This window comes from Toxorhynchites rutilus, chromosome 1 (assembly GCF_029784135.1).
Source record: "Toxorhynchites rutilus septentrionalis strain SRP chromosome 1, ASM2978413v1, whole genome shotgun sequence".
Taxonomy (NCBI): domain Eukaryota; kingdom Metazoa; phylum Arthropoda; class Insecta; order Diptera; family Culicidae; genus Toxorhynchites; species Toxorhynchites rutilus.
The window spans coordinates 53,613,361-53,639,642 of NC_073744.1; the positions used below are offsets into that span (position 1 = coordinate 53,613,361).

At 39.7% G+C, this 26,282-nt stretch overlaps 1 protein-coding gene across 11 annotated transcripts in view; it reads left to right on the forward strand.

The window, feature by feature from the left end:
• LOC129766800 (cadherin-87A) overlaps positions 1-26,282 on the forward strand; it is a 722,345-nt gene that overhangs the window by 452,082 nt on the left and 243,981 nt on the right. For all 11 annotated transcript variants that reach the window (XM_055767405.1, XM_055767415.1, XM_055767419.1 and 8 more), the window contains one exon: positions 8,314-8,433. In XM_055767405.1, coding sequence (XP_055623380.1) covers positions 8,370-8,433 — 64 coding nt within the window. In that variant the 5' untranslated portion in view covers positions 8,314-8,369. The remainder of the gene's footprint in view (positions 1-8,313; positions 8,434-26,282) is intronic.

Sequence of the window (26,282 nt, forward strand, 5' to 3'; positions counted from 1 at the left end):
GTGCGATTTCAATAGCCTGTTTTGCAAGCAATTTTAGGGCTATTGAAACAAGTTTTTGGATCAAAAACTAACAAGCATATAACATTTTACCTTTCGAATGAAGTGTTTATCATACCATTTCATTCACTTGTTTAGGAGTTATAAGCGCTCAAAATCTCGTCCTCCGACGTAACGCTTTCGTTTTCGAAACTTTGAACATACACGCCAGTATAGAAATGAAAGACGTAGTCCTACGTCAAAAAACAATCAGTCAGTGATTCAAAGAGGCTTCAGTCGACAGGAAGCAGAATTTTATGAGGCTCAATTGGACGGCATAGGAGTTGTAGGACACTTTGTTTCATGTTCCATCTCTACTAAATCACATTAACTCAGAGGGCCAAATGGATGTGATCATGTCAGTCCCAAAAGACTTTGTGAATAAATGCTTAAGACAATTCCGCATTTTTATGACTAATTCGCTTCTTCTGAGTAGGATTGCAAACAAGCACAACTTTCGGTATTCGATGGCAACCAATCCAAGGGAATACAATCATACAATCCAAAGGTTACAGTATACCGATTTGGAACCCTTTCAGTATCTGATATTTCAGTATCAGCGCGTCGGACGTTAAAATGTCGACAAAAGGCTTTTTTGTCGCAATTAGTAACCAATTGTTTTCGATAAAGATGTTTTTTTTGAATCCTACGAAATGATCCTGCTCTTGAACTTTGTATCAGGTAAAATCGAGGTGTGTGACATCAGAGAGATTGCCGGCTGCTTGCTAGTTGGAACGAGAATGAGTATTGAAAAGCGCGAATGGCTTTTTCATACCCAATAAGTTATAAACGGACGGGCTTAATTGGCAATATCGTCTCTCTTCACAGTGTGCGTATGAACGAACGTTGCATTTACAGTTCGAGCAAGCGCTTTTTACACGCCTTATTCGCAGTGGTATATAAAAATTATACCATACGACTCCACTCGTTTCTCGGTATAGAGAGAAATAATCAAGTAAGCTAATCAGTAGTAAAGCTTCACGAATTCCTTACAGTCTAGAAATTTGTTTTTTTTTAACTGAAATTATTTGTCCAAAACGTGTTTGTCTGTAGCGCCCCACATTAATAGAAATTAACCCCTGTTGACCGATTGATCTGAAATTTGGAACACAACTTTATCTCTGTAGCCATTATAACCCTGGGTATTTCATTATCTTGCAAATCCAAGATGGCGGCCGCTGCAAAATGGCACAGCACACATTTTTTCAGAGCTCCATCAATATGGGTATCAAACGAAAGGGCTTGACTAGTAGAACACAGTTATTTATGAAAAATACAAATCATAAATGGCGGTCAGTTCAAAATGGCGGACTACATATTTTCTCAAAACCCCATTAATATGGGTATCAAACGAAAGGGATTGTCTAGCAGAACGCAATTATTTACTAGAAATGCCAACTTAAAATGCCCACCACCACAAAGTGACGATACAGTAAAACTTCGATATAACGTACCCTCGTTATTACGTACCCTCGATATAACGTACACATTTTCAATATGTAGGAATTCACTTGACAATCGATACTTAGAGTTTCAGAACAATTAATTAAACGATCCTGTCAATCTTACAGTTTCACAGAGGTCATTTAGTGGCCTTTAGGCATTGGAATTTTCATAAAAATGACCTCGTGTTTTTCATGTTTCAAAATATGTGTACACTTGTATTAATGAATAAAGGGGCATATTGTGGAGAAATGTTAGTTAAGTCAATTATGCGGAAGTATACCATCAGATAGTGTACAAAAGCGTGCCAGGAAAGACAATTTCAATTCGTCAATTGTTTGCAGAAAAAACGGAAAGCGTTTCAATAAAGCCTAGCATTGGGGGTACGTTGACAAATTCATCAAGCTGGCTTATGGCTTAAGCATTGCGAATTAAATTAACCGACTGGATATAAATGATGACGAAGACACCGAGTTTGAGATCCTAAAAGACAAAAAAAATCGTTAAGAAAGTTTTCAACCCATCAGTTGATATTCAGTTTTGTACTTTGAACAAGATGATGAGGAAATCCTTAAAATTTCGACATCAGTTGGCCCGGAAGATGAAAATCCTAATGAAAATGTTGTGGTTAAGGACGATGCAGAGCAAGTTGGTCTCTAAATCCGCGATGAGCTTTGCAAAAAATCAACCTGGATAACATTGCATGTAGAAAAACTCGAGAAGTGGTCTGATAACATCATAGGGGAAGGTTATGTTTCCATTTATCATTTCTATGAATTGGTTTGCTTGAAGTCAAAAATTCTCGAAGAAAAATGTTTTCCTTTTTTGGATATGATAAATTGAATTGATTTTGGTTTCAAGGTGTTGTTTTAAATTTATTTTTTAGTTATTTATATATTTTCCTTCAATCAACTGTATGAAAAAATGACAAGAAAAGTTAGCTCCACCTACTAGTTGGCTTTTATCGCCATTATTCACTAACCATACTCAAACAACAACAAAATAAAGTAATCTGAGCTATATTTTTGAATTCTTTTTTATCTTCGATATAACGTACAATTCGATACAACGTACAATTTTGAAAGTAAAATGTGCGTTATATCGAAGCTTCCCTGTATATATTTTTCTCAAGACCCAGTTATTATGGTTATCAAATGAAAGTGCTTGAATAGTAGTTCACATAACTTGAAAACTCCAAATCCAAGATGGCCGCAATCACAAAATAGCAAATTACTTCTTTAAACTGTTTAATTTAGCTTGAACTGATTGTATGTATGTATACAGTAGAGTCCCGAATATCCGTGAAATAGTCGGGCTAGCTCACCGCGAATAACGAAAATCGCGGATAATTCAACCAGGGACGAAAAAAGATGTTTCCGCATGAAAGCTGTGTTTCATCAATACAGAAATCATTAAACTAACCATCTCTAAGATCGTGTACACCAGTGGCCAAATAATGTAAAAGCCATGACCAAAACAAAGGAGCATGGGCCTATCACTCAGTGAGTTCCGGAACTCGCTGTCGCGAATAATCCACTCGCGGATAATCGGGGTTCTACTGTATTACTATATACTATTTCTACTATTACTACTTAATACAGATTTGACCAATAGGAACTGACCGATTGTTCTGAAATTTATAAAACACCTTTATCTCTGTCATTTTGAAACTGCTTATTCCATGATCTTCAAAAACCCAATTTGACCGCCGCTACAAAATATTATATCTGATTCCAAATTATTTCAAAAAATGATGATTGGCATATGTGTATTGAACGAATGAACTCGACTAGTAGAACACACTACGTATTTTTTGTAATCCGCTCAATATTGATGTCAAATGAAATATTTTGACGATTAGAACACAGTACAATGGTTTTATTGTAGGAAATATTCTAATGAAACAGATAATGTACTAAAAACTAGAAAATAAAATAATTGAAAAAATAATTTTCTGACCTTAATACATAGAACATTTTTAGTATATTTTCCAGAGCTTAGATTCCAGAAAATGATCCAACAAGCCTTCAACCACAACGGCAAGTTATTGCTACTGAAAGGAAAAAATCGAAACTACAGCTACTTCTCCGTCTTCCTCAATGGCTTCATATCGTTTCTAGAGGAGCTTCGCCGTCTCAATGTAGTATTAAGGATTGTATTCGAAAAAAAGCAACACTTTTTTTGTGTATAACTTTTTATGTGTAAAAATTTATGAAATTTAGGGTAAAACGTGTTAAGAGTGTAATGTTTACATTTGCACAATATAGTCAAAATCTGTCAAAAAAAAAAAAAATCTGTGTGTTATCGAGATGGCTTCTGTGTGAATCACCGGACTCCGTGGGGTATGCTACTTTGCCCCGGGACTCGCAAACACATCTTACCTCTGCAATGGTTGTAACGAGAGAGAGAGAGAGAGAGAGAGAGAGAGAGAGAGAGGACGATTATCCGTGTGCCGTGCTCATATGAGCAGTCAGACGAGCCCAGGGGTTGCTATGAAAGGGTGGGATGAACAAGTATGGCGAGACATTTATAGCTGTCAATATGCATTCTGGAGTCCACACATCCTCTCCCCTCTCTGAAAAAAACGAAATCTGGGGAATGAATGAATTAAATATTGACTCTCTTCTTCCATTGCGGTATATTTATGAGGGTCGAACTGCGATTCTGCTTTCGATTCTTTTCTATTGTTTGTCCGAGTTGAAACTGGTGCTACCATTGCTTTACAAACCTGATCTATACAGTTCTCTCCCAGGCCATTTTGCTGGAAATAATATTGATACCGCGCTCACGACATTACTGTATATGCTCGTCTTCATTACAAGAGAGAGGCCTGTTGAAATTTAAAACGATTGTTTCTCTCACGGGAACGAAGACCCGTGGACTTTCAGATTTCCTGCTGTCGTCCATTTCTCGACATATTAGATCACCATACGCTTTCTTGCAATATGCTTATAAACATGACCGTAGTAGGGTGACCCTCATGAGCTATCTATAGCGTCTCCTGGCGTAGAATCTGTGGTATGAGTGCATTACCAGCTTTGATAGAAATTTCACCGCATTAATTTTTTTTTAACATAATCCCCTGTAGCATGTCTGATCTTAGATTTTCGGTTGCTTCGAGCCGCTTTAATAAAATCATCATCAAAAATCATAAATCATCACGATCATATTTCTATTTGACATAGCTCGTCGTCGCCATGATCTGCTTTGATTTATCACGGTCGTCGCAATCCGCTTTTAATTTATTAAACCTGGCGCGGTCATCTCGATCCGCTTTCAATTTATACAAGCGCGGTCATCGCGATCCACTTTTAATTTATACCAGCGCGGTCGTTTCGATCCGCTTTCAATTAAACCCAGCGCGGTCGTCTTGATCCCCTTTCAATTTTAACCTAGCGCGGTCGCCTCGATCCGCTTTTAATATAAACCTGGCGCGGTCGTCTCGATCCGCTTTCAATTTATACCAGCGCGGTCGTCGCGATCCGCTATTTAACACGACTCCAATCCCTTCCACAACCCCGATCTTAAAACAAAAAGTACATCACTTCACATCATAGGTAGCCGGGATCCTGATCTTCTGCTTCATCTATACCTGTTCCTCAGAAACGCCGATGTCAACGTTTAATGATGTTTCCTTCGTTGTGTCCCCGTTTCATATCCCTCCTATCCGATCGATAAACTTTTACTTAGTCGCGGCAATACATACACACACTCTTTACAGATACACGGGCCAAAGGTTGTGCAGTCCACTGATCATTCAACAAGAGCCAAAGATTGTACCGCTCATGACAACTCTACACGAGCTGATGATTGCGCCGGCTAGTGATCATTCTATCCTGGATTCCTCGAGTCGAAAAAGACGCACCACGCTAGATATGGGGTGCAGACTAGTGGGTCGTTGCTGATTAACGGTCAGCTGCATCCCAATAGGAAGTATCCCGTGTCGGGCATACGTACAGAGCATCGAAGACAATCCAATTATGAGAACACTTGTAATACTAACCTCGAGTCAACCGCGAGTAATCGGTTACATATTACTAACATAGTCTAAGCAAACATTGTCAAAATATTGAACTCCCGGCCCCGTTAGGCTGACGCCATATGAGCCTCAATAAAATATATATTTTGGATAAAAAAAAAATCACTTCACATCATCTTCTCCTTCTTAAATGGCACTAACGTTCCTAGAGAAACTTCGCCGTTTCAACGGAGTATTATTTGCATCATTTTTATCAGTACTTAGTTGAGATTTCTATGCCAAATAACACGCCTTGAAAGCATTTTGAGTGGCAAGCTCTAGAGTACGCGTGGCCCCCAGTGCAAGGCGGAGGAAATTTCTTTGACGAAAAATTCCCCCGACCAGAACGGGCGAAAACATTTAGGGTGTGGTCTGTTGCCGCCAGGTCGTGCTGATAACGCGGTGGGAAGGTTTAACCGAGGCTTTTGGAGAATTCTCGCGTAACTTTTGAAAAGGGCCTAAGTAACAAATGTAAACAAATCGAGTTAATGGATGCACACCATTAGCTCTCAATCATTGAACGCATTGCGAAAACAACCGTCCAAGTATCTATCCTTTTCACCTTTTTATCACCGATACAAAATATGTCCAATGTACAGATTTTAATTTTAAGCATTCAACTGTTACTTCGGACGCCACTTTCCTCTGACGCTCGATACGTCCGAAGTAAAAAGCAATCAAAACAACACGAAGTCGTACTTTGGACATTTTGAGGTTTTGTTATTTTCGGGTGTAGATACCGTTTTTAGTTCAATTCTACGAGTGATAACAATAAAGATCTGCTTTTAGCACGAAGTGCAAGTATTTGGATCGTTGTTCAGTAGTTATTTTCAAATTCTCATCGTGCAACGTTATTTGTCCAATGTACAAAGCGGTCAGTCAAAACGTCCAATGTAACATTTTTCGCTCGGAGGCTTCAATTTCAAAATAAAATCACATTACAACAGTTACGATTGGTTTTTCAAAGTTATTATTGGCTGCTAGTGGTAAAAGTAGTGATAAAGATCGATTCCTTTTGAAACAATTCGCGGAACAATGTTCCGGTCTTTAACTTCGTTTTTCTCGACTTGATGTGAATGTTACATAGGACCTTTTCAAAAGTTACGCGAGAATTATAAATTGTTGTATACTAACAATCCTTCTTTCTGGCCGATACCGCCAACGAAAGGTTTTCCTGAATGACTTTAACTGATACTTCCCGGTTGAATCGTTGATCCGTCCGGCTCTCGGTCTTCCGGCGACGGCCTCTCCCGGATCTGTTAGTTGTGCACAATTTCACGGTCTGCTCTCAGGCTTATTCCGAATTTTTCTGCAATCTTCCGCTGTGAAATCTGCTATCCACCTTTATGTGCCAACGTAAACAATACTTTGTTTATATCGCGTCAACGGAATCACTACAAGGTTTGAAAAAATATCGCACAGCCCTATCTGTCACAATAGTGGAAACGAGAGGTTACTCAAAGGTTTCGAATGATTTTAATATTATTTTTTGGGGGTGGGCTGTTTTTATGTCATCGCTTATTTGCACACTTGATTGAAGTCGTGTAAGGAAGTAAACAAAATCTAACAAAAATGGAAACACTTGTTGATTACTTCAAAGAGTAATAGTTAACACATATTTCTATCAAATTACGGTAGTAGTTTTTGATGAAATTGAAATTGAGAAATGTTTTTTAAACATTTCTATCATTGTATACAATTCATTGCAATATGTTCACTGTGAAAAGAGCTAATTATTTTAAAACTATTTCATAAAAAAGTGACACGTTTCTGATTTGGCACAACTTCTGTAACACAACGCAAAGATTGAGAAGAGTTAATCCAACACTTTGGTGGATTCAATCAATCTGGCCCTCCCTTCTGCCGTTGTCCCAACCGACACTGGTTGGGTTCGACTCGTTGGTATGCTACATCATGTAGCATACTATTATCAGATTTCTCGGAGCTATCAACAAACATTCCCACCTTCCGCCTTCCCCGCAGCCAACCGGAGCATTGCCGAGTGCAGTCGTAAACATCTCATTCGATATTGCTTCCATCCACAAATTGGCTTATTCTAAAATCTATTGCCGGATCTCGTCGGGTGACTCTGGGAGTTAGCAAAAGGGGATTACAAGTAGCGTTCCATTTTACCACTCGTGGTGAGATTTGATCCGACCGAAAAAGACGCCCACACTGACAGAAGACGGAGATACGCGTTTCATCTACACACAATGTTATCTGAACCACAGACTGAAAGTGGTGAATCGTGCAAGCGGCGTTTTATGTTTACACATAATTGAACAATTTAGCACGGCGCATTTGTGGGTTCTCGTGGTTTTTACAATCAGCTTTGTGAAGTTTCGTTAGGAACGTTAGCGCCTAGAAGAAGAAAAACTATCAGCTTTCAATGGGGCAAAAATGTTCTGAAAGACTGTAATTGCTACCATAGCTTATTTCCAGCGAAACTGTATCTATCACCCTGTAAATTGTTTGAGTTTTCCAAGCAATCAAACCCCATTCCTGATAATAATGATGTCGGCGGTTCGCGCCGTATTGCACGATCCAGTCGCACTGATTAATTATCGACCTCCGCCAGCAATTATCACCATTCGTTCCAGTTGGGCTCCACAATTAGGCATCCCTCGACGCGCCTCACCGTAGGCGTTGGGCAAACAAAGTTGTCCCGAGTCGTGATCTATAATAACTTTTAAGCTTCTTCTATTTATTTTGTCGTGTGCTATATCTAATTGCTTTCCCCGCTCCCTCGGAGCTCAACAACGTGGCAATAATGGTCTTCGTTATTTCATTTTGCTTTTTTCTTTTCCCCGTTTCAGATCTACCACCAATCTCCGGAAGCTCCGAACGTCGTAGCTTCCCGTGCCGCCCCGCAATGATAGCCCAGCGATGGACAGTTTTAATACCGTTCGTTACGATAGTGTTCCTGTTCCAGACGTGTAAGTAGAGCTGAACATGTGCTACCATTTTTCCTTATCTTCGCAGCAGATGGTTTGCCCCATTCTCGGTCCGTCCTGCTTCCCAGCCATTTGCCGAACTGTCCAATGATATGGGATATTTTATTGGACTCATGTAGCCTTTTTCCCACCGTGCACTTAAATTTTGCTTCTTGGGCGGAAGAGGATGACCGAAACTATCGACTGGGGGGAGGGGAACGTTGGGCGGAAAATTATAGTGAGAAGAAAAGTGTTATAAGCGAAGAAAACGTGTGCGCCAGCTCGAATGGACCGTTGAACCGTGGAAGAAACAAGACGTAATACTGTACCAAGAACAAATCTCCCACGATTGGCCCTGCGTCCTGCCGTCTCTGCCGGCGAAACGACGGACGATTCTGTCGCTCTCTGTGGGCTGCCTTGCCCTCGGAGCGCATTCCAAGATCCGGTCTCCCGGAAGGGAATCCTCTACTGCTGTTACGCCTTGTTGCCTTCTCGATGTGAGCTGTGTGCTGATGAGGGACAGGACGGCTGTGGAAGGGGGTGTCACACGAGTGGATAATCACAATAACTGGTTTAATTCGACTCTGGTTTCGAGCCCTGTCGCCTGGGACACTTCAACTTGGTTCTCTTATCGCACCCTTTGTTTGTGACAGAGGACATGTTTGTTTCTTTCTTATTCTTGCTCGAGCAAACGCACTTTCTGGTTCGTGTTGGACAGGGTGGCGGGGGGTATGTGGCACAGAGCAAATCATTTTTCGCCTTTAGTGACCCCTGAAAACAAATCTCCTAATGTAGGATCAGGACGATGAAGAATATCATTCCAATTCTGGAATATTATATGGTGGTTCAAATTTATATTCATACCAGATGATTGAACTTTGATTTTTCAGTGAAATGTCAATACAGGTCGGACTCGATTATCCGAATATTGATTTTTTTTTCACTCCGGATAATCGAATCCTCTGGATAATCGAGTCATAAAAAACGAATTTTCTCTCGGTAAACGTAATATAATTATGATTTTATTTATTAAACGGTTTTATCTAGGTTGACCCGTTTGTATGTTTGTGACTTTGTAATTTTTTAACTTTTTAACTTCTTTTCATACCCTCCACTAAACTCCACACCAGGAAGCTCGTATAAAGAGCCCCCTGGTGGTGGATTCTTGCTAACATACAACAAACAAAGGAAGAAATAGCGAAGAAAACAAAACATGTGAGATCCCAGCGGAACATTGGAGTTCCTTTGAAGGGATCCACCATATTATAGAACATGCTGGAAAAAAGAAAAGTAAAAAAAATATACTAGCCAAAGTCTATGAAGTGGTCAGCACATTTACAGAATATATTGATTTATGTTAATGGTCATATACTGTTTCAGCTTACTTTTAAAAATATGTTTATTGCTTGTAACTTTGTCTGTAGCGCTGTACCACATTAATAGAAGTTTAACCCCCTTCCTGTTGAAAACTGTGTATTCCATGAGCTTGAAAATCCAAGATGGCGACCGCTACAAAATGGCGGAAAATGTACATATTTTCTCGAAATGCTATCAATATGGGTTCTCCCAAAACCCCATCAATATGGATATCGAATGAAAGGGATTGACAAGTAGAACACAGTTATTTATGAAAAATGTAAATCCAAGATGGCGGCCGCTACAAAATGGCAGATTACACATTTTCTCAGAACCCCACCAATATGTACATCAAATGAAAGGGATTGACTAGTAGAATACAGTTATTTATGAAAAATGCAAATCCAAAATGGCAGCCACCACAAAATGGCGCCATACATATATAAATATATTTTCAAAACCTCATCAATATGGAAAATTCTCGAATAGAAGGACATAGCAGATCATGAAAAATCTAATTCCAAGATGGCCGCAGTCCCCAAACAACCAATTACATTTAAAATGGTTTCATTCAGCTTGACCTGTTTGTATGTATGTTTCAATGTTTGTAGGGTTGTCCCACATTGATAGAAAATTGACCCCATTCATGTTGACTGATCGATCTAAATTTTGGAAAACACCTTTAACTCTACTGTCATTATAGATGATCTTGAAAAATTCAATTTGGCCGTCGCTAAAAAATGACAGGATGACTTGATTTGGAGAACTGGAAACATAATGAACAACATTAATTCAAAAAGGTTGCCGACACTAAATGGTAGACTGTGTATTTTTTGCAATCCCCTCAATATTGGTGAAAAAAAATGATTTGACTAATTGAATACAGTACATCATGAAAATATTCCGACGAAAATTAGGTTATAGATAAACATTGGATTCCACTATCCACAGTTAGTTGTTTCATCATATACCCCAGTCTCATCATTGCCCTAGATTAATGAAGGAACGGATGTGATAATTTTCTAGCTTTTAGTACATTAGATTGTTTTTAAGCTTAGTACGTTAAGCTTAAAAAGTTTTTTTTACTTATTTTAATTTCTAGTTTTTCGTAAATTATCTGTATCATTAGTGATTAGCACTTAACCACTCTTCTTCGAAAATACGACACGAAAACTCGCGACTACCGGTTAAAAAGTTAGCGGATTCGCTTAGATTCGATTTTTAGCTTTGAGAAAAGCTTTTTTGGGGAAATTCTGCTACACAAAAAACACCCGTCTTTCGGTTGTAGAAAACTGAACCACACGCGACAAGATTCACTTCAATTCTGATCTTTATTCTATGTACTAGCTGACCCGGCAAACTTCGTCCCGCCCAAATTTTATTTTGAATTTATGCTGTTCATAGTGTACTGTATTCTCCAAGTCAAGCCATTCAACCATTTTTTTTTTGCGGCGGCCAAATTGAATTTTGACGTAGGACTACGTCTTTCATTTCTATACCGGGGTGTAAAATCAAAGTTTCGAAAACGAAAGCGTTACGCCGGAGACTGAGATTTTGAGCGTTAATAGCTCCTAAACAACTGAACGAAATGGTATGATAAACACTTCATTCGAAAGATAAAATGTCTACGCGTTCTATACTTGTTACTTTTTGATCCAAAAACTTGTTTCAATAGTCTTAAAATTGCTTTCAAAACAGGCTATTGAAATCACCAATCGGTATATAAGCGAGCGCCGCTCGGAAATCCACTCAGTTCTAATTGAACAGCGATTGGAGCATGTTGTCGCTGTTGTGGTGAAGCTCTTCGTTTATCATGAAAGCGCGGATGAACGGTGTCACCAAGAGCCTGTTTGTGCACCCTAGGTCAGAATGGAATCCATCAGGAGGAGAGTGATGCCACACGCGCAGAATTCTTTCCGTTTGGATGCCATTCAACATCGAGAAAGTTCCGGAAAGATCTAATCATTGCTAGAAAATAATCTGCCAGTTCCTCTGGGAATTCAAAAATACATTCATGTGAAAGAGTTTATTTGAATGTTTTCTATCCGTGTAACTCTGTGACCAAATATTTTTCAATCAAGTACTATTAACAGGTGGTTATCGAGTTAGTATTAACCACTGGTGGGCTTCCAGTATCGAGGAAAATGTGGAAATATCTAATCGTTGCTGGAAAATAATCTGCCAGTTCCCCTTGGAATTGAAAATTACATTCAAGCGAAAGAGTTTATTTTAATGTTTTCTATCCATAAAATAGCCATATAATACATTTGGGTTTGTGATTTGTCAATCAAGTACAGTTAGCAGGTTAGCTTCTGAAGATTATTCTTCAGAACAAGGTTTTTCGTATCCTATATTGGATGCATAAAACCTTGTGCCTCCAACGTAACGCTCTCGTTTTCGAAGTCCCCCAAATATTCATTTTTTCATTCATTCAGAATGGATTTAGATTCAACTTCGAACAAATGATCTCTAAATCAACGATAGTCCTACGTCACCCTTGCGGTTATACCATAGATATAACCCACTTCCTGTTTTTCAAGATCATGGAATACGCAGTTCTATAATGACAGTAGAATTAATGGTATGTTCCAAATTTCAGATCAATCAGTCAACAGGACCGGGGTCAATTTTATATTAATGTGGGACAACTCTACAAACACTAAAACGCCATCTTGTGGTGGCGGACATTTTGGATTTGAATTTTTCTTAAATCACTGTGTTCTACTAGTCAATCCCTTTCATTTCATACCCATATTGATGGGGTTCTGATAAAATATTTTATTATAATTAACTATTCAATACGAAATTATTACACAAATTATTCTAAATTTCCGAAAATCAAAAATAAAATACTCCGGATAATCGAATCTAAAATTCCAGATAATCGAATCCCGTATCAGTATCGAATCAGTATCGAAAAGGCTTGAGGCTGTCAAACACACGCACACACGCACGCGCTGCTCTTTTAGTATGGTGGTCATCGAGTCAGCATTGATTGCCGGCGGGCGTCGAGCGTCGAGGAGAAGAAAGATGATATCATAATCTGCAAACAAAACAAATAATTTTCCAGTTCTGCTTAGAACTTTCAATTACGTTGAAACGAAAGAGTTTACTTGGTATTCTATCTTTTATATAAACAAAAATGGAAGGCCAAATGTGTTGCTAAGCGTAAAACCTGAAGAAGGAATGATCCGATGTGAGCCGTCTTCATTTTATTGTATTTGTCTCTGCCAATAGATAAATACTGTGGAGAAAAAAGTCGGAAAATTTTCGGAACACGCTGAAAGAAGGTCAGAAAATTCAGAAAATTGGATTTACATATTTTTTTAAATTACCGTCGTTGGAGATGAGAATGGGTTAAAAACGGAGAATGTTACTATTAGTAATATCTTTACAAATATTGCAAATATTTTTGAAAGCTGTGAACCGTTTAAAATGAGACATATTTTCACTACTTTTAGTGTATAATAATTAACTGTAGTACAAATAGTTATTGTTTAATAATTTGACACAGTTTGATGTGTAAATACATCAAACTTTGATGATTTTTGAGTTATGATTTTTCAAAGTTAGCCGATGGTTAAAAAAGGCTAGCTCATTGCCTTCAACTTGGTATATCGACCATCTAAACCGGTTCAGTGTTTCAAAAGCTTTGAATTTTGGAAAAAAAAGAGAAAAAAAAGTTGATTTTTTGGACCACTCTAAAATGGAACTGGTCACCCTAACGAAAAAATAAAAAAAAATACGGGTCTAATATTTTGCGATAAAGACTTCTCATGGAAATCTGAGAACCACTATATCGGTTTTGCATGGAATGGCTGTATTGGTATAATCGAGTGATCGATCCAACGTCTCATCCGAGAATGTGTTAGTAACTGTTTCTGTAAGAAAAAAAAACCTACATATAGGCAAAAAGGTTTAATGAATCAAGCAGTGCTTCTCAGGCTCAATGCGCCCGACCGTGTTTCAAAACATATTGCGCCCGACGAAGGAATGGGGGGGGCTATTCTAGTCTAGAAATTAGAAAAAAATCGGAATTTTACTCGTTTCATATTCCTGAAGTTTAGACATTCAAGAATATACCATAGAAAGGTTTTTTTTTCGAAAATTCCATTATAAACCGAGTTATAGTCATTTTAGAAATGCGGAATATAAGCTAGTACAGTTTTTTGACATTCAACGCGTTTTTCTCAAAACTAGTTTTTTCACGCCAGTTCACAATTCCGCAAGTTCTGCTGAACCGATTTAAGTGCGATTCACATACAACATCCACGTCACGTTCACGTTCCATCACGTCACGTTGCGTAAAATATTCTTCCATGGAATTCCTATTGAAGCATTCACATACACCAGCAACGGCAAGTCGAAGTTCCCGTTGCCGGTGTATGTGAATGTTTGCATAAGAACTGCTTGGAAGAATAATTGACGCAACGTGACGGGACACTTTATTCCAAATTTGATGTGAATAAATCTTCATATACCGTCGATTGGGGTGAAAATGGATCGAAAAGGTAGTTTTCGAACTTTTTGTTGAATAACCATCGTAAATTGGAGTAAAATACAATTCTGATTACGAAGAAATGATGAACACTCGTAAGTGTTCAAGGAATTGTTGAATAATATTAATATTTCACTGAACTATGATTTAATGAAAGTTGACCCAACCTCACCCCTTAGAGTGTGTCAAAGTAGTGAATATTACTTTCTATTAAGAAAATTGTGGTTAGAAACTAATTTCACAATAATTTCAAGATAATTTAACAACATGTAAGTGTCTTCAATGATTTTTTGAGTTACGAAAACAGTGTCAATCCACCTTGAAGTGCAATGGAAATGTTTATATACAGCCATTCCATGTGTTGGGTGTCCGGCCCACTTCGAAAGCTCAATTATTCCTGACACCCAACACTGCTTGGGAAAGTCCTTTCCCCACCAAAATAGTGTTCCTCTAACGTCGGTGAACACACATAAAAACCACTATATTCACGCAGTGCCCAGGCAAACATTAATCCACGAACAATCAGCACAATCAACCGCGGAGGGTTCTTCCTCTTAATTGAAAACAGACAGTGCTGGTACAACTATACATTTAATCCATTTAAACACTTCTACAATATATTTACAATTCACATTTCACAATATTATAATTTACATTAATATTCGAAACGAACGACACTGACATACAATACACTCTGTGTTTCCCGTGGTGGATTACTTGAGACTTATTCGACCGACAATCATTCGACGCGTATACAGTACATTAAAATCATTCCTCCATGGTCAAATCCCGACTGCGATCGCTCCGCCGGAGTACGATTTCACAGCGCACTGATGTTGTTTCTCCCATGTGCGATGTTTTACTCTCTGCTGATCTTCGGGTGTGGTGAGATTTCTATTTGTTGTTGCTGTTCTCCGATGTTGTTTTCGTCTCCTTTTCGCACATGGTTGGGTTGGTTCCGTTGTTTCTGTTTGATACGTTTTGTTTGCCATGTTTTGTATGTCGTTTTTGTTTGTCTGGTATTTGCTGGTCGTTCACACCAGACAACACAGCTGATTTGTCCAGGGTGATATGCACCGGGTGTAATAATAGTCGCAAACATCCTCACCCACCCAGAAATACCATTTCTGAAAATAGAACAAAAAACTCCTCTTCGTCTGGATGGGTGATAGGATGGGATTAGGAAACGGGTTGATCTGAGCTTGCGATATCGTTTGTGCTGTCTAATCGAGGTAGTAGGCATATTTTTTCAACCGGTCGTTTAAAGGTACCGGTAGCCGTTTTCAGTGTAACGACCCGTACAACGTTATCTTTTCCAGGATGAATTTCTTCAATACGACCTAGCTTCCATTGAAAAGGAGGACAATTTTCGTCGCAAATAACCACCAGACGGCCCACTTCGATTGGAATCGGTGGCCGCCAACGTTTATTTCTGCCTTGTAATTGGCACAGATATTCTCTGTGCCATCTCTTCCAAAATATTTGGAGTTTTTGCTGCGTCAGTTGCCATTGTTTAAGCCTGTTAGCATGAATAGCTTGAAGATCTGGTTCTGGAACTGTCTGTAGTGAAGAGCCTATCAGAAAATGTGCAGGAGTTAATGGCTCTAAATCAGTTGGATCGTCTGATAAAGGGGTAATGGGCCGAGAATTCAAGCATCCTTCAATCTGGATAAGTAATGTGTTCATATCCTCGAATGAAACCGTTGTTTCCCCCAAGACTCGCAATAAATGATGTTTAGCGGATCTTACCGCCGCCTCCCACAATCCTCCAAAATGTGGAGCTCTCGGAGGACTGAAATGCCATTGAATTCCCTCATCTGCACAAAATTTGGAAACCTTAGTGTGATGTTGACGATCCTTCAGTAATCGTAGAAATTCTCTGAGTTTGTTTCGAGCGCCTACGAAATTAGTCCCGTTGTCAGAGTATATATCGCTAGACCTTCCTCTGCGGGATATAAACCTACGCAGCGCTTGCAAGAACCGTTCAGTGGATAAATCCGAAACCAGCTCCATGTGAATCGCTTTGGTACAAAAACAGACGAATATTGAGACATATGCCTTCACTGCTGTTCGACGCGGTCCGGGCCTTACATATACTGGTCCAAAATAATCGACTCCTGTTATTGAGAAGGGTCGAGACATTGTGATTCTGGACGCTGGTAACTCTCCCATGAATTGTTTTACGGCGGTCGGTTTGGCTCTGAAGCATTTGTGACATTGGTGAACGACTTGTCTAGCCACATTTCTTCCTCCTAACGGCCAGTAACGGAGTCTAACTACCCCTAACAGCAATTGCGGGCCAGCATGTAGAAGCTTCTCGTGATAATGTTGGAAAATCATCCTTGTGAAACGATGATTGGCTGGTAATACTACGGGATGTTTTATGTTCTCACTATGAACGGAATACTCTAATCTTCCACCTATCCTCAGCAATTCATCCTCTGAAATAAATGGGTTGTACCATCGCAAAGGAGAACTCTGAACCGATTCCTTCTTCTCCAATAGCCTCAATTCGACAGGAAACGACTCTTGCTGTACTCGATGAATCAACACCCGTTCTGCCTCATTTAGTTCTGCTGTGGTAATGAAACCCTTGAAACAACTCTTGGAAGGTGAACGAAGAAGTCCTATCAGTCGTAGGTAAATAGCAGTTCGGCGAATCAGGACGGTGTAATTTGAACACGTTGACAAATACCAATTGTTGAAATCATTAACTTCCACTTCGGTTACGATTACAATGGCAGTACGACGCCTTTCTTCTTCCGCCAGCTCTTCTACTTCATCCCGAATTTTGTTCGGCCATTTGTTTGGTTCTTCTGCCAGCCATTTCGGCCCATGCCACCAGAATTCGTTATTAAAAATATCCTCTGGTGTGATTCCCCTGGAAATTAGATCCGCCGGGTTACAAATACCGGGCACGTGATTCCATTGACTTCCTTCCGTAAGCGATTGTATTTTCGAGACCCTGTTTGCGACGAAGGTTGACCAGGTAGTGGGAGAAGCCTGAATCCAGCGCAGAACACAGGTAGAATCTGTCCAAAATGGCCCGTTGCTGTTGTTTTTGTCGATTGTTGGACCTTTTCGTAGAGCTGAGCTACCAACAGAGCTCCACAGAGTTCTAATCTCGGTATTGTTTGGCACTTCAAAGGCGCAACCTTTGATTTTGAAGTAAGCAGATGAACCTTTACTGTACCTTCAGTGTCCTGGCTCCGAATGTAAATACAACCGCCGTATGCCTTCTCAGAAGCATCAGAAAAACAATGAAATTGTATGTGAACCGCCTTTGGAATCATGACGCATCGCTCGATTTCAATTTTATTGAGGCCAGGAAGTTGCTTGTGATACCTTTTCCAAGCCTCACCCACCGTTGAAGGTAAAGGCTGGTCCCAACTCCAAACGTGTTTGTTGTTGTCACGCAGAGTCCAAAGCAGTTGCATAAATATCTTTGCCGTGACAATGGTGGCTCCTATAAGCCCCAGGGGATCGAAAAGTGATGCAATTATTGAAAGAACCTGACGTTTCGTTATTGAGCTGTCCTCGTCAATAGGTGGAACGCTGAATTGGAATCGAAAGACATCCATTTTGGGAATCCAAGTAAGTCCTAGAGTACGTACATAGCTATCTGGATCTAGATTGATTCCCTCTGTATCTCGTATGGCCAAACTTTCTTCGGGAATAGTGTTCAACACCGCTTCACAATTGGAAGCCCATTTCCTCAGCCGAAATCCACCGTCCTCCATCATGTGATTTAATTGAAAACTTAAGTTAACGGCTGCTTCAACATTATCTGAGCCAGTAATCACGTCGTCCATGTAGGTGTCCTCGATAATTGACTTATATGCGAGTGGATATTTTTCCCTTTCATCCGTTGCCAACTGCTTGAGTGTTCTGGTTGCCAAAAATGGTGCTGACCTTGTACCATAAGTTACTGTATTTAATTCGTACGTGCAAACCTCCTCCTTAGGTGATGCACGCCACAGAATGGATTGAAGTGGCCTTTCCTCTGGATGAATATATATTTGGCGGAACATTTTCTCCACATCAGCGACCAACATTATCTGTTTGATTCGGCATCGTAAAATAATCGACCTCAAATCCTCCTGTACTACCGGCCCTGTCAATAATACATCGTTCAGGGAAACCCCAGAAGAAGTTTTGCAGGATGCGTCGAATACGACTCGAACCTTAGTTGTCGTACTACTCTCCTTCACCACCGGATGATGCGGAAGAAAACACCGTTTGCCTGATTCCCTAGAAATTCCATCAACCTTCCGCATATGCCCTAGCTGCAGATATTCCTCCATAAATGAGATGTACTCTTCCCGTAAGCTAGCATCCCTTGTTAATCTGCGTTCAGTTGATTGTAAGCGTCGAAGAGCAATGTTCTTGGATTCACCTAGTCGCGACAAAGCATCCCTTTCCATTGGCAATGAAACCGTGTATCGCCCATCATCATCTCGAACAACTGACTGTACGAACCATTCCTCGCAGCGGGCTTCCTCCAGTGAATAGTCGTTTGTTGAATTAATTTCCTCACAGGACCAAAATTTGCTTATTAACGACTCCAAATTCTTCGTAGTTGACACATTACAATTAACTCTTGAAACCTGAGTAGAATCTGCCAATCCTCCACAGACGACCCATCCGAAGACTGTCTCCTTTAGTATTGGTAAATTATCACCCAATCCAACCTTTCTTCCGGATTCAAAGAAGTCAAAGAATGACTCGATACCGAGTACCATATCCACAGCAGTGGGTACCCCGAACGTGGGGTCAGCAAGTTGAATTCCTTCGGGTATTGCCCATCCTCTTGTGTTGATCGATGTAGTCGGGAGATTCACCGTGACCTTAGGCAAAATTAAGAATTCCATTTCTCGGGAGAATCCGGATACGCGAGATAATATTGTAGCTCGAATCCGTTGCTTCACCTTAGAAGCTACTTCACCAATACCAAGGACCGGAATGTTAACCCGTTCACGAGTCACCCTTAATTTTTGACTCAACCTTTCAGTCATGAAGTTGCTCTCTGAGCCCGAATCCAAGAGAGCACGGGCTGGATACTGATTACCATTGGTGTCCCTCACCATCACCACGGCAGTTGCCAAAAGTACCTTTGTTGAATGTTTCGATATCGTTTCACCTGCGATGACCTTCTTAGCTGAGAGATTTATAACTTGCGAAGACTGAGAAGACGCCGAACACGATGGTCCCTGGGTTTCCTTAGTTTGATTTCTGTTGGGGCTCCTTGAGACTGCCACGAATCTTGAATGAGTATCCTCCTCTGTTCTGAAGCACACAAGAGTATGGTGTCGACCCTTACATCTTCGACACGAAATTTTTGATTGGCAATTCTTCGCACGGTGGCCCTTGCGGAAACAGTTGCGGCAGAGAGAATGCGTACGCAATACCTTTTCCCTATCATCCACTGACATTTTTTGAAACGTAACACATTGGTAGAGATAATGGTTGCCTGCGCAAACGAAACAGCGGAACCCAGAACCTTGCACCGTATTTAAGCTAGTTTTCGAAACAACTGATTTTTGTCTCGTTTGTGGTTGTGTTTGCTGCTGGTATCTTCCCTCTATCACCCTGGCCGGCAAAGAATCCAACACCTGAACTCGTCGCTGAAGGAAATCGATCAAGTCATTGTACGTTTCCTGCTCCTTGGTCGCCGAGAACTCCTCCCAGCCCCTCCGAGTCACCGGGTCCAGGCGCGTAGTAACGATGTTGATTAATAGGAGGTCCTTGTAATCACCAGGCTGCACTATCTGGTCCAATGTCTTTATTGTTCTCTCCAACCCTTCAACCAACGTATGTAGTTCTCCAGGTGATTCCTTCGTGAGCGTTGGTAGCTTCATCAACGCTTGAATTTGACGCTTCTTGAGCTGCTTGCTGTTGTTGTATTTCTTCAGCAAGCAGTCCCACGCAATTGGGTAATTGCCTGCGGTTATCTGGAGCGGATCGATCAGACTCTTAGGCTCGCCCTGCAAACAACCCTTTAGATAGTGGAGCTTCTCCACATCAGGCAAGTCCGTTTTGTTATGGATGAGCGACTTAAACAAGTCTCTGAAGCTTAGCCACTCATCAATATACCCAGTAAATGTCTGAAGCTTTATTTGGGGAAGTCTCACGTGCTCAAAGGTTCCCTGCATCGACGCATCAGGATTCCGAAAAGATTGTTCAGACGTGGTTCTAATCTCTCTTTCTTTCAGCTTGTCCACGAGGAAAGACTTAGCTTCATAGTACTTGTCGCTGAAGTCTTCCCTATCCCTTTCCAGGTCCTCTGACTCCTCATAGTCCTCGTGAATACTAATCTCTACCACAATGTTTCCAAACCGTTCCCAAAGTTCATCCAGCTTTTCCAATCGAATTTCAACATTAGAATTGCTGGTGTCACTGCGAAAGTTCGCAATAAAACGTCGTATATCATTAAACGATGACTGGATGTCCTTCAGTTTGGCAATCAGCAACCTCAACGACGGTGGCCTAGTAGCCGTAGACCCAGCTGGTGCAGGCATGGCAACTCGAAAAACAGCAACGGAAAAAAACTACTGTGTAATATTCTGCGATTGGGCCTAGCTTCGCCAGGCATATACTGCTAGCTTTACCTGGAGAAAACTTATATGTCGCCCCAAATAGATTCAAGTCAGAGTAATAGCACACGTCTCGTCAAACAGCTCCAGATAATTCGAGGTTGCAGAGTAGAGGAGAAAAGAACCAGTGTAATATCGATTGGGCCTAGCTTCGCCAGGCATATACTGTTAGTTTTACCTGACGAAAAAATACGTTGCCCAAATAAATGTAAGTCAGAGTAAAGCACACGTCTCGCCGAACAGCTCCAGATAATTTGAGGTTGCAGAGTAGAGGAGAAGAGAACCAGTGTAGTATCGATCGTGTCCGGCCCCGGCGGACCATATACTATGTGTCTCACCTGTACAAACTAATAGTTGAAACCCAAAGAATTCCTTCCAATGTTGTAGTTCAAGTGCCCCAGTGGAAGATGGGCAAGTATGGCGATCGTTTCTTATTAACTGGACAAACAATAGCGCCAAATTTCCGTTGCACAATCAACAGCAACATTAAAATTCCAGAATCGTGATCCACGCGATTATTTGCTTCATCAATGAATGGATTTAAATCAAGTTGCAAGCACTTCAATTAATATCTTCTCGTTAATGAACACAATGACGTCATCCAAATGGCGTGGCAGGTCAACGAAGAGGATTATACAATTTATTACAATGTGTATTATCTATGAACTTCGGCTGGCATATACCAGTTCACTCACCGAACAGAATAAATTGCTGCGCCTCCTCTTCTTGCCGCCAAAAGTGGTCAGGATTGATGCTCCTCCAAAGTAAGTGACGTCTCAGTCGACAGAAAATACAATGATATGGTCCACCAATTGTCCAAAAGTATCGATATGATCCACCAATTGTTCGAAGTATGTCCAGCAAACCCAAAATTCCTTGGTTGGTCGTATGTTCCACCGGGATAAATTTCCAGACCGCTCCAGTTAGAAAGCAAATGCATCGAAATACGCCGTTAGTATTTGATCGATCAAGCTTCGGCTGAACATACACTGTATATGTAGCATTTACCTCAAGAAAATTGTTCCGTGCTGAAAGTGTATCAGCCAGCTTGTCGGATCCGGATATGTCCACGTCCACTCAGGTCGGATGTCCAATTTGAAGTGATCGATTGTATCCAATGTTCAAATTCACTCTCCAAATTATGGCGAATGCGTAATAGAATTCCAGTTCCACAATTGTTTTAATGCAATATGTCGGTGATTGTCCGTAGAAAATACCCTTTTATGATGTTGTTACTCATAAAGGCATATTGTGCACTCTCAATCATGGCGATTCACCCTTTCACGCGAATCAAAAGTGATTTGTGAAAGCGATTGCCTCTATAGCACTCCTCAATTGTATTTCCGCCAATTGTTCAAATTCAAATTCGCTGATATTTGCCAATCCGAATCCGGTTCGAAGGACCAAAATGTTGGGTGTCCGGCCCACTTCGAAAGCTCAATTATTCCTGACACCCAACACTGCTTGGGAAAGTCCTTTCCCCACCAAAATAGTGTTCCTCTAACGTCGGTGAACACACATAAAAACCACTATATTCACGCAGTGCCCAGGCAAACATTAATCCACGAACAATCAGCACAATCAACCGCGGAGGGTTCTTCCTCTTAATTGAAAACAGACAGTGCTGGTACAACTATACATTTAATCCATTTAAACACTTCTACAATATATTTACAATTCACATTTCACAATATTATAATTTACATTAATATTCGAAACGAACGACACTGACATACAATACACTCTGTGTTTCCCGTGGTGGATTACTTGAGACTTATTCGACCGACAATCATTCGACGCGTATACAGTACATTAAAATCATTCCTCCATGGTCAAATCCCGACTGCGATCGCTCCGCCGGAGTACGATTTCACAGCGCACTGATGTTGTTTCTCCCATGTGCGATGTTTTACTCTCTGCTGATCTTCGGGTGTGGTGAGATTTCTATTTGTTGTTGCTGTTCTCCGATGTTGTTTTCGTCTCCTTTTCGCACATGGTTGGGTTGGTTCCGTTGTTTCTGTTTGATACGTTTTGTTTGCCATGTTTTGTATGTCGTTTTTGTTTGTCTGGTATTTGCTGGTCGTTCACACCAGACAACACAGCTGATTTGTCCAGGGTGATATGCACCGGGTGTAATAATAGTCGCAAACACCATGTCAAACCGATATAGTGATTCTCAGATTTTCGTGAAAAGTGGAAGTTTTGTTCTTTCTCGCAAAACATTAGACCCGTATTTTTTGACGTGGGACTACGTCTAACCGGAGTATATGGGGGGTAAAATGAAAACCTAAACACCGAACATGCAGGAAAAAATGAAAGATTCCAAATGCTTATAACTCGAACATATCTTACTGGATCGGAAAGATGTTTGCATCAATTGATACGGAATATTTCTATGCTTCTGTCGCAATTAATAAAATGTTATTTTTTATTACATAAACAATTGAATAACTGTGAAATGTCTAAACACCCTAACTGCCTAGTTTTGATTGGTCCGATTTACGGTTTCCCGAACACAGACTTCAAAATCAATGTACCTGTGGGAATCCGCTTAGCAAATATACATGCAAGTAGGGGGTATTTTTGTTCCAACCGAGCTGTGTTTCCCTAACACGGACTTCTAAATCAATGTGCCTGGGGGAATTCGCTTTGCAAATACATGAAAGTCGGAGGTATCTTTGTTCCGACTGAAATGTGTTTCCCTAACACAGAATTCGAATCCATGGAGCGTGGAGAAATTGGCATTGCAAATTCATGCATTTTTATTCCGACTGAAATGTGTTTACCTATTACAGACTCATAAACGAAGGTGTCTGGGGAATTCAGAATTGCAAATACTCGATTATCCGCGAGCGGATGATCCGCGATGTGGTTTATCCGCGAAAGCGAGTTCTATAGTAATGCTATGGACCTTCCCGGAAATTATCAGTGAGGTGTAGGATTTTGCATTTTTGTTTTGGTCATGACTTTCACATTATTTGACTTCTGGTGTACACAACCTTATAGATGGATATTTTAATGATTCTTTTATTGATAAAACATGGTTATCATGCTGAAATATTGTTGCATCTCTTTTTTAGTCATTTATTGCATTATCCGCGATTTTCGTGATCCGCGGTAACCTAGCCAGACTATTCCGCGGATAATCGGGGATCTACTGTACATGCAAATCGGGGGCATTTTTGGTCCGACTGAAATGTGTTTGTCTAACACAGATGTCATCATCTAACAAAAACAAGATGTCATCATACCAAACGTAAAAGGACTGTCATTAAATTTACTTGTAACGAAGAACATAATCTATCCAAATGCATGAATTGACTTCACATGGCATTATAGAATCTTTTTACTCACAAAGTAAATATTTTGAATTCAATTGAATTCGGAAATTGATTCATTCAATCAAAAATTCAATCAATACAATCAAATGATTGCTAAGCTAAGGTAGTCCCACGTCAACCTTGCGGTTATATCATAGATATAACCCCCCCATTTTTTATCATTAGGGTGATCATTTCCATTTTAGAGTTGCCCAAAAAATCTTTTGAACTACTCTACCGATTCAGATAACCGACATATCAAATTAAACCCAATTAGCTAGTCTCTTTTCGAAAAACATCAAGAAGTATTTGGTCTTGTAATTATTGATTGTATTTTTTCATAGTTTACATTGTCTCGGGACCAAGGGTGCTACTTTTTTATATATATATTTTTTTAGATAACATATCCATAATTCAGAGATTCTTTGTTTTGTGTTATTGAGTTATGATTTTTAAAAATTAACCGATGGTTCGAAAAATAATTTTTCCCTTTTTTCCAAAAATGACTTTTTTTTTAATTCATAACTTTTGAACTACCGAGCCGATTCAGATGATCGATATACCAATTTGCAGTCACATGAAATACCACATATGCATGAAAATTGGATTCTAGTCGCATAGATGCTGTCCAGTCACATAGGAATATTGAACGAAAACTGAAAACATGTTAACTTTGCAAAATCACTCGAAAACGAAAAAACACCACTCTGATATTCGGATATATTAAATATGTAAAAAAACCTCAGCTTTCAAGAAAAAATATGATAAATATGTTGACCTTAGTTCCGAAACCATGAAAAACAATTACAATCAATAATTACGAAAACAAAATCTGGTGTTTTTTCTATATAGTGTATTCGATAAAGTTTTAGATTTTGTTAAAATATAAACTTTTGTCGATGACATGAACTTTCTATTTTTTATAGTTTTTGGAATATAAGTCATTTTTGTATGAAGACTCCTGAAAAATATAATGTTTTGCTCGTAACATTTTTGTGTGTAAATTATCTAGTTTGACATGTTCTTGACATGTTTCTAAATAAAAAAAAGTTAGCAGATCATGCAAATAGCGATAATTTATACATAAACATGTTACGTATAAAACATGAATAGTATTATTTCAAAGAAAAACATGAAAAAGTTGTTGTTCGAAAAACTTTTCCCATGTAAATGTGCCCATGTCCGATGTATGGAAAACTTGTTGGAAATTTTTTAAGGGCTATTCATATCAATTTTTTCAGAATTGATGAATTTGAATTTCAGTTTTTTCAATAACTTTTTTGTCAGACAAATTTCTTGGTATTTTTTTGTGAAAATTCAAATAATTTTCTACATTTCATACTTTGACAAGAATTTTGTAGGTATCATAGTTTTTAAGTTATTAATTTTTGTAAAAAATTCAGAAAACAAATTTGGATTTTTCCAAAAAGAAGTCTAATTCTTTTTCGAATATTTCAAGTACAGCCAGGTTTTTTTTACGCGGGGGATACGTCCCTCGTAGAAAAACCGCGTAAAAAAAACGCGTTAATTGGAAAATCCGCGTAAAAAAACCATGTCACCTAATGATAGATATTAAATGGGACTATCTTTACGTAGAACGGAAGTAAAAAGTTGAGTGTTGTTCGCTTCCGAAAACCCATAGTTTTTCGGTTTTCCTCACGAATGAGATCATCTGCTGTTGCTAGAAGATTCCCTAGTAATTTGTACACTCTTCTGCCGATGCACGTGCAGTACCACTGTTGGACCTACCAGAGCTAAGTAGACAGGGAAAGACATTCACGAATAGCTGCCCGTAAAAACTCCGTCCCGTTGTACCGCCCGGCGGGCTTCCCGTTACTTAACACCTAAAATCCACGTAAGAATCGTGATAAGGTGCGGCACTAAGCGCTAAACTCCGTTACAAGCACTAATTACCGTAATTTGCTCTGAGGGAACATGAGAGAAAAATGTGTGCTGAGGGGAAGATGTGATATTGCACCACGTTAATTGGAAAATCCGCGTAAAAAAACCGCGTTAACTGGAAAATCCCCGTAAAAAAACGCGTTAATTGGAAAATCCGCGTAAAAAAACCTCGTAAAAAAAACC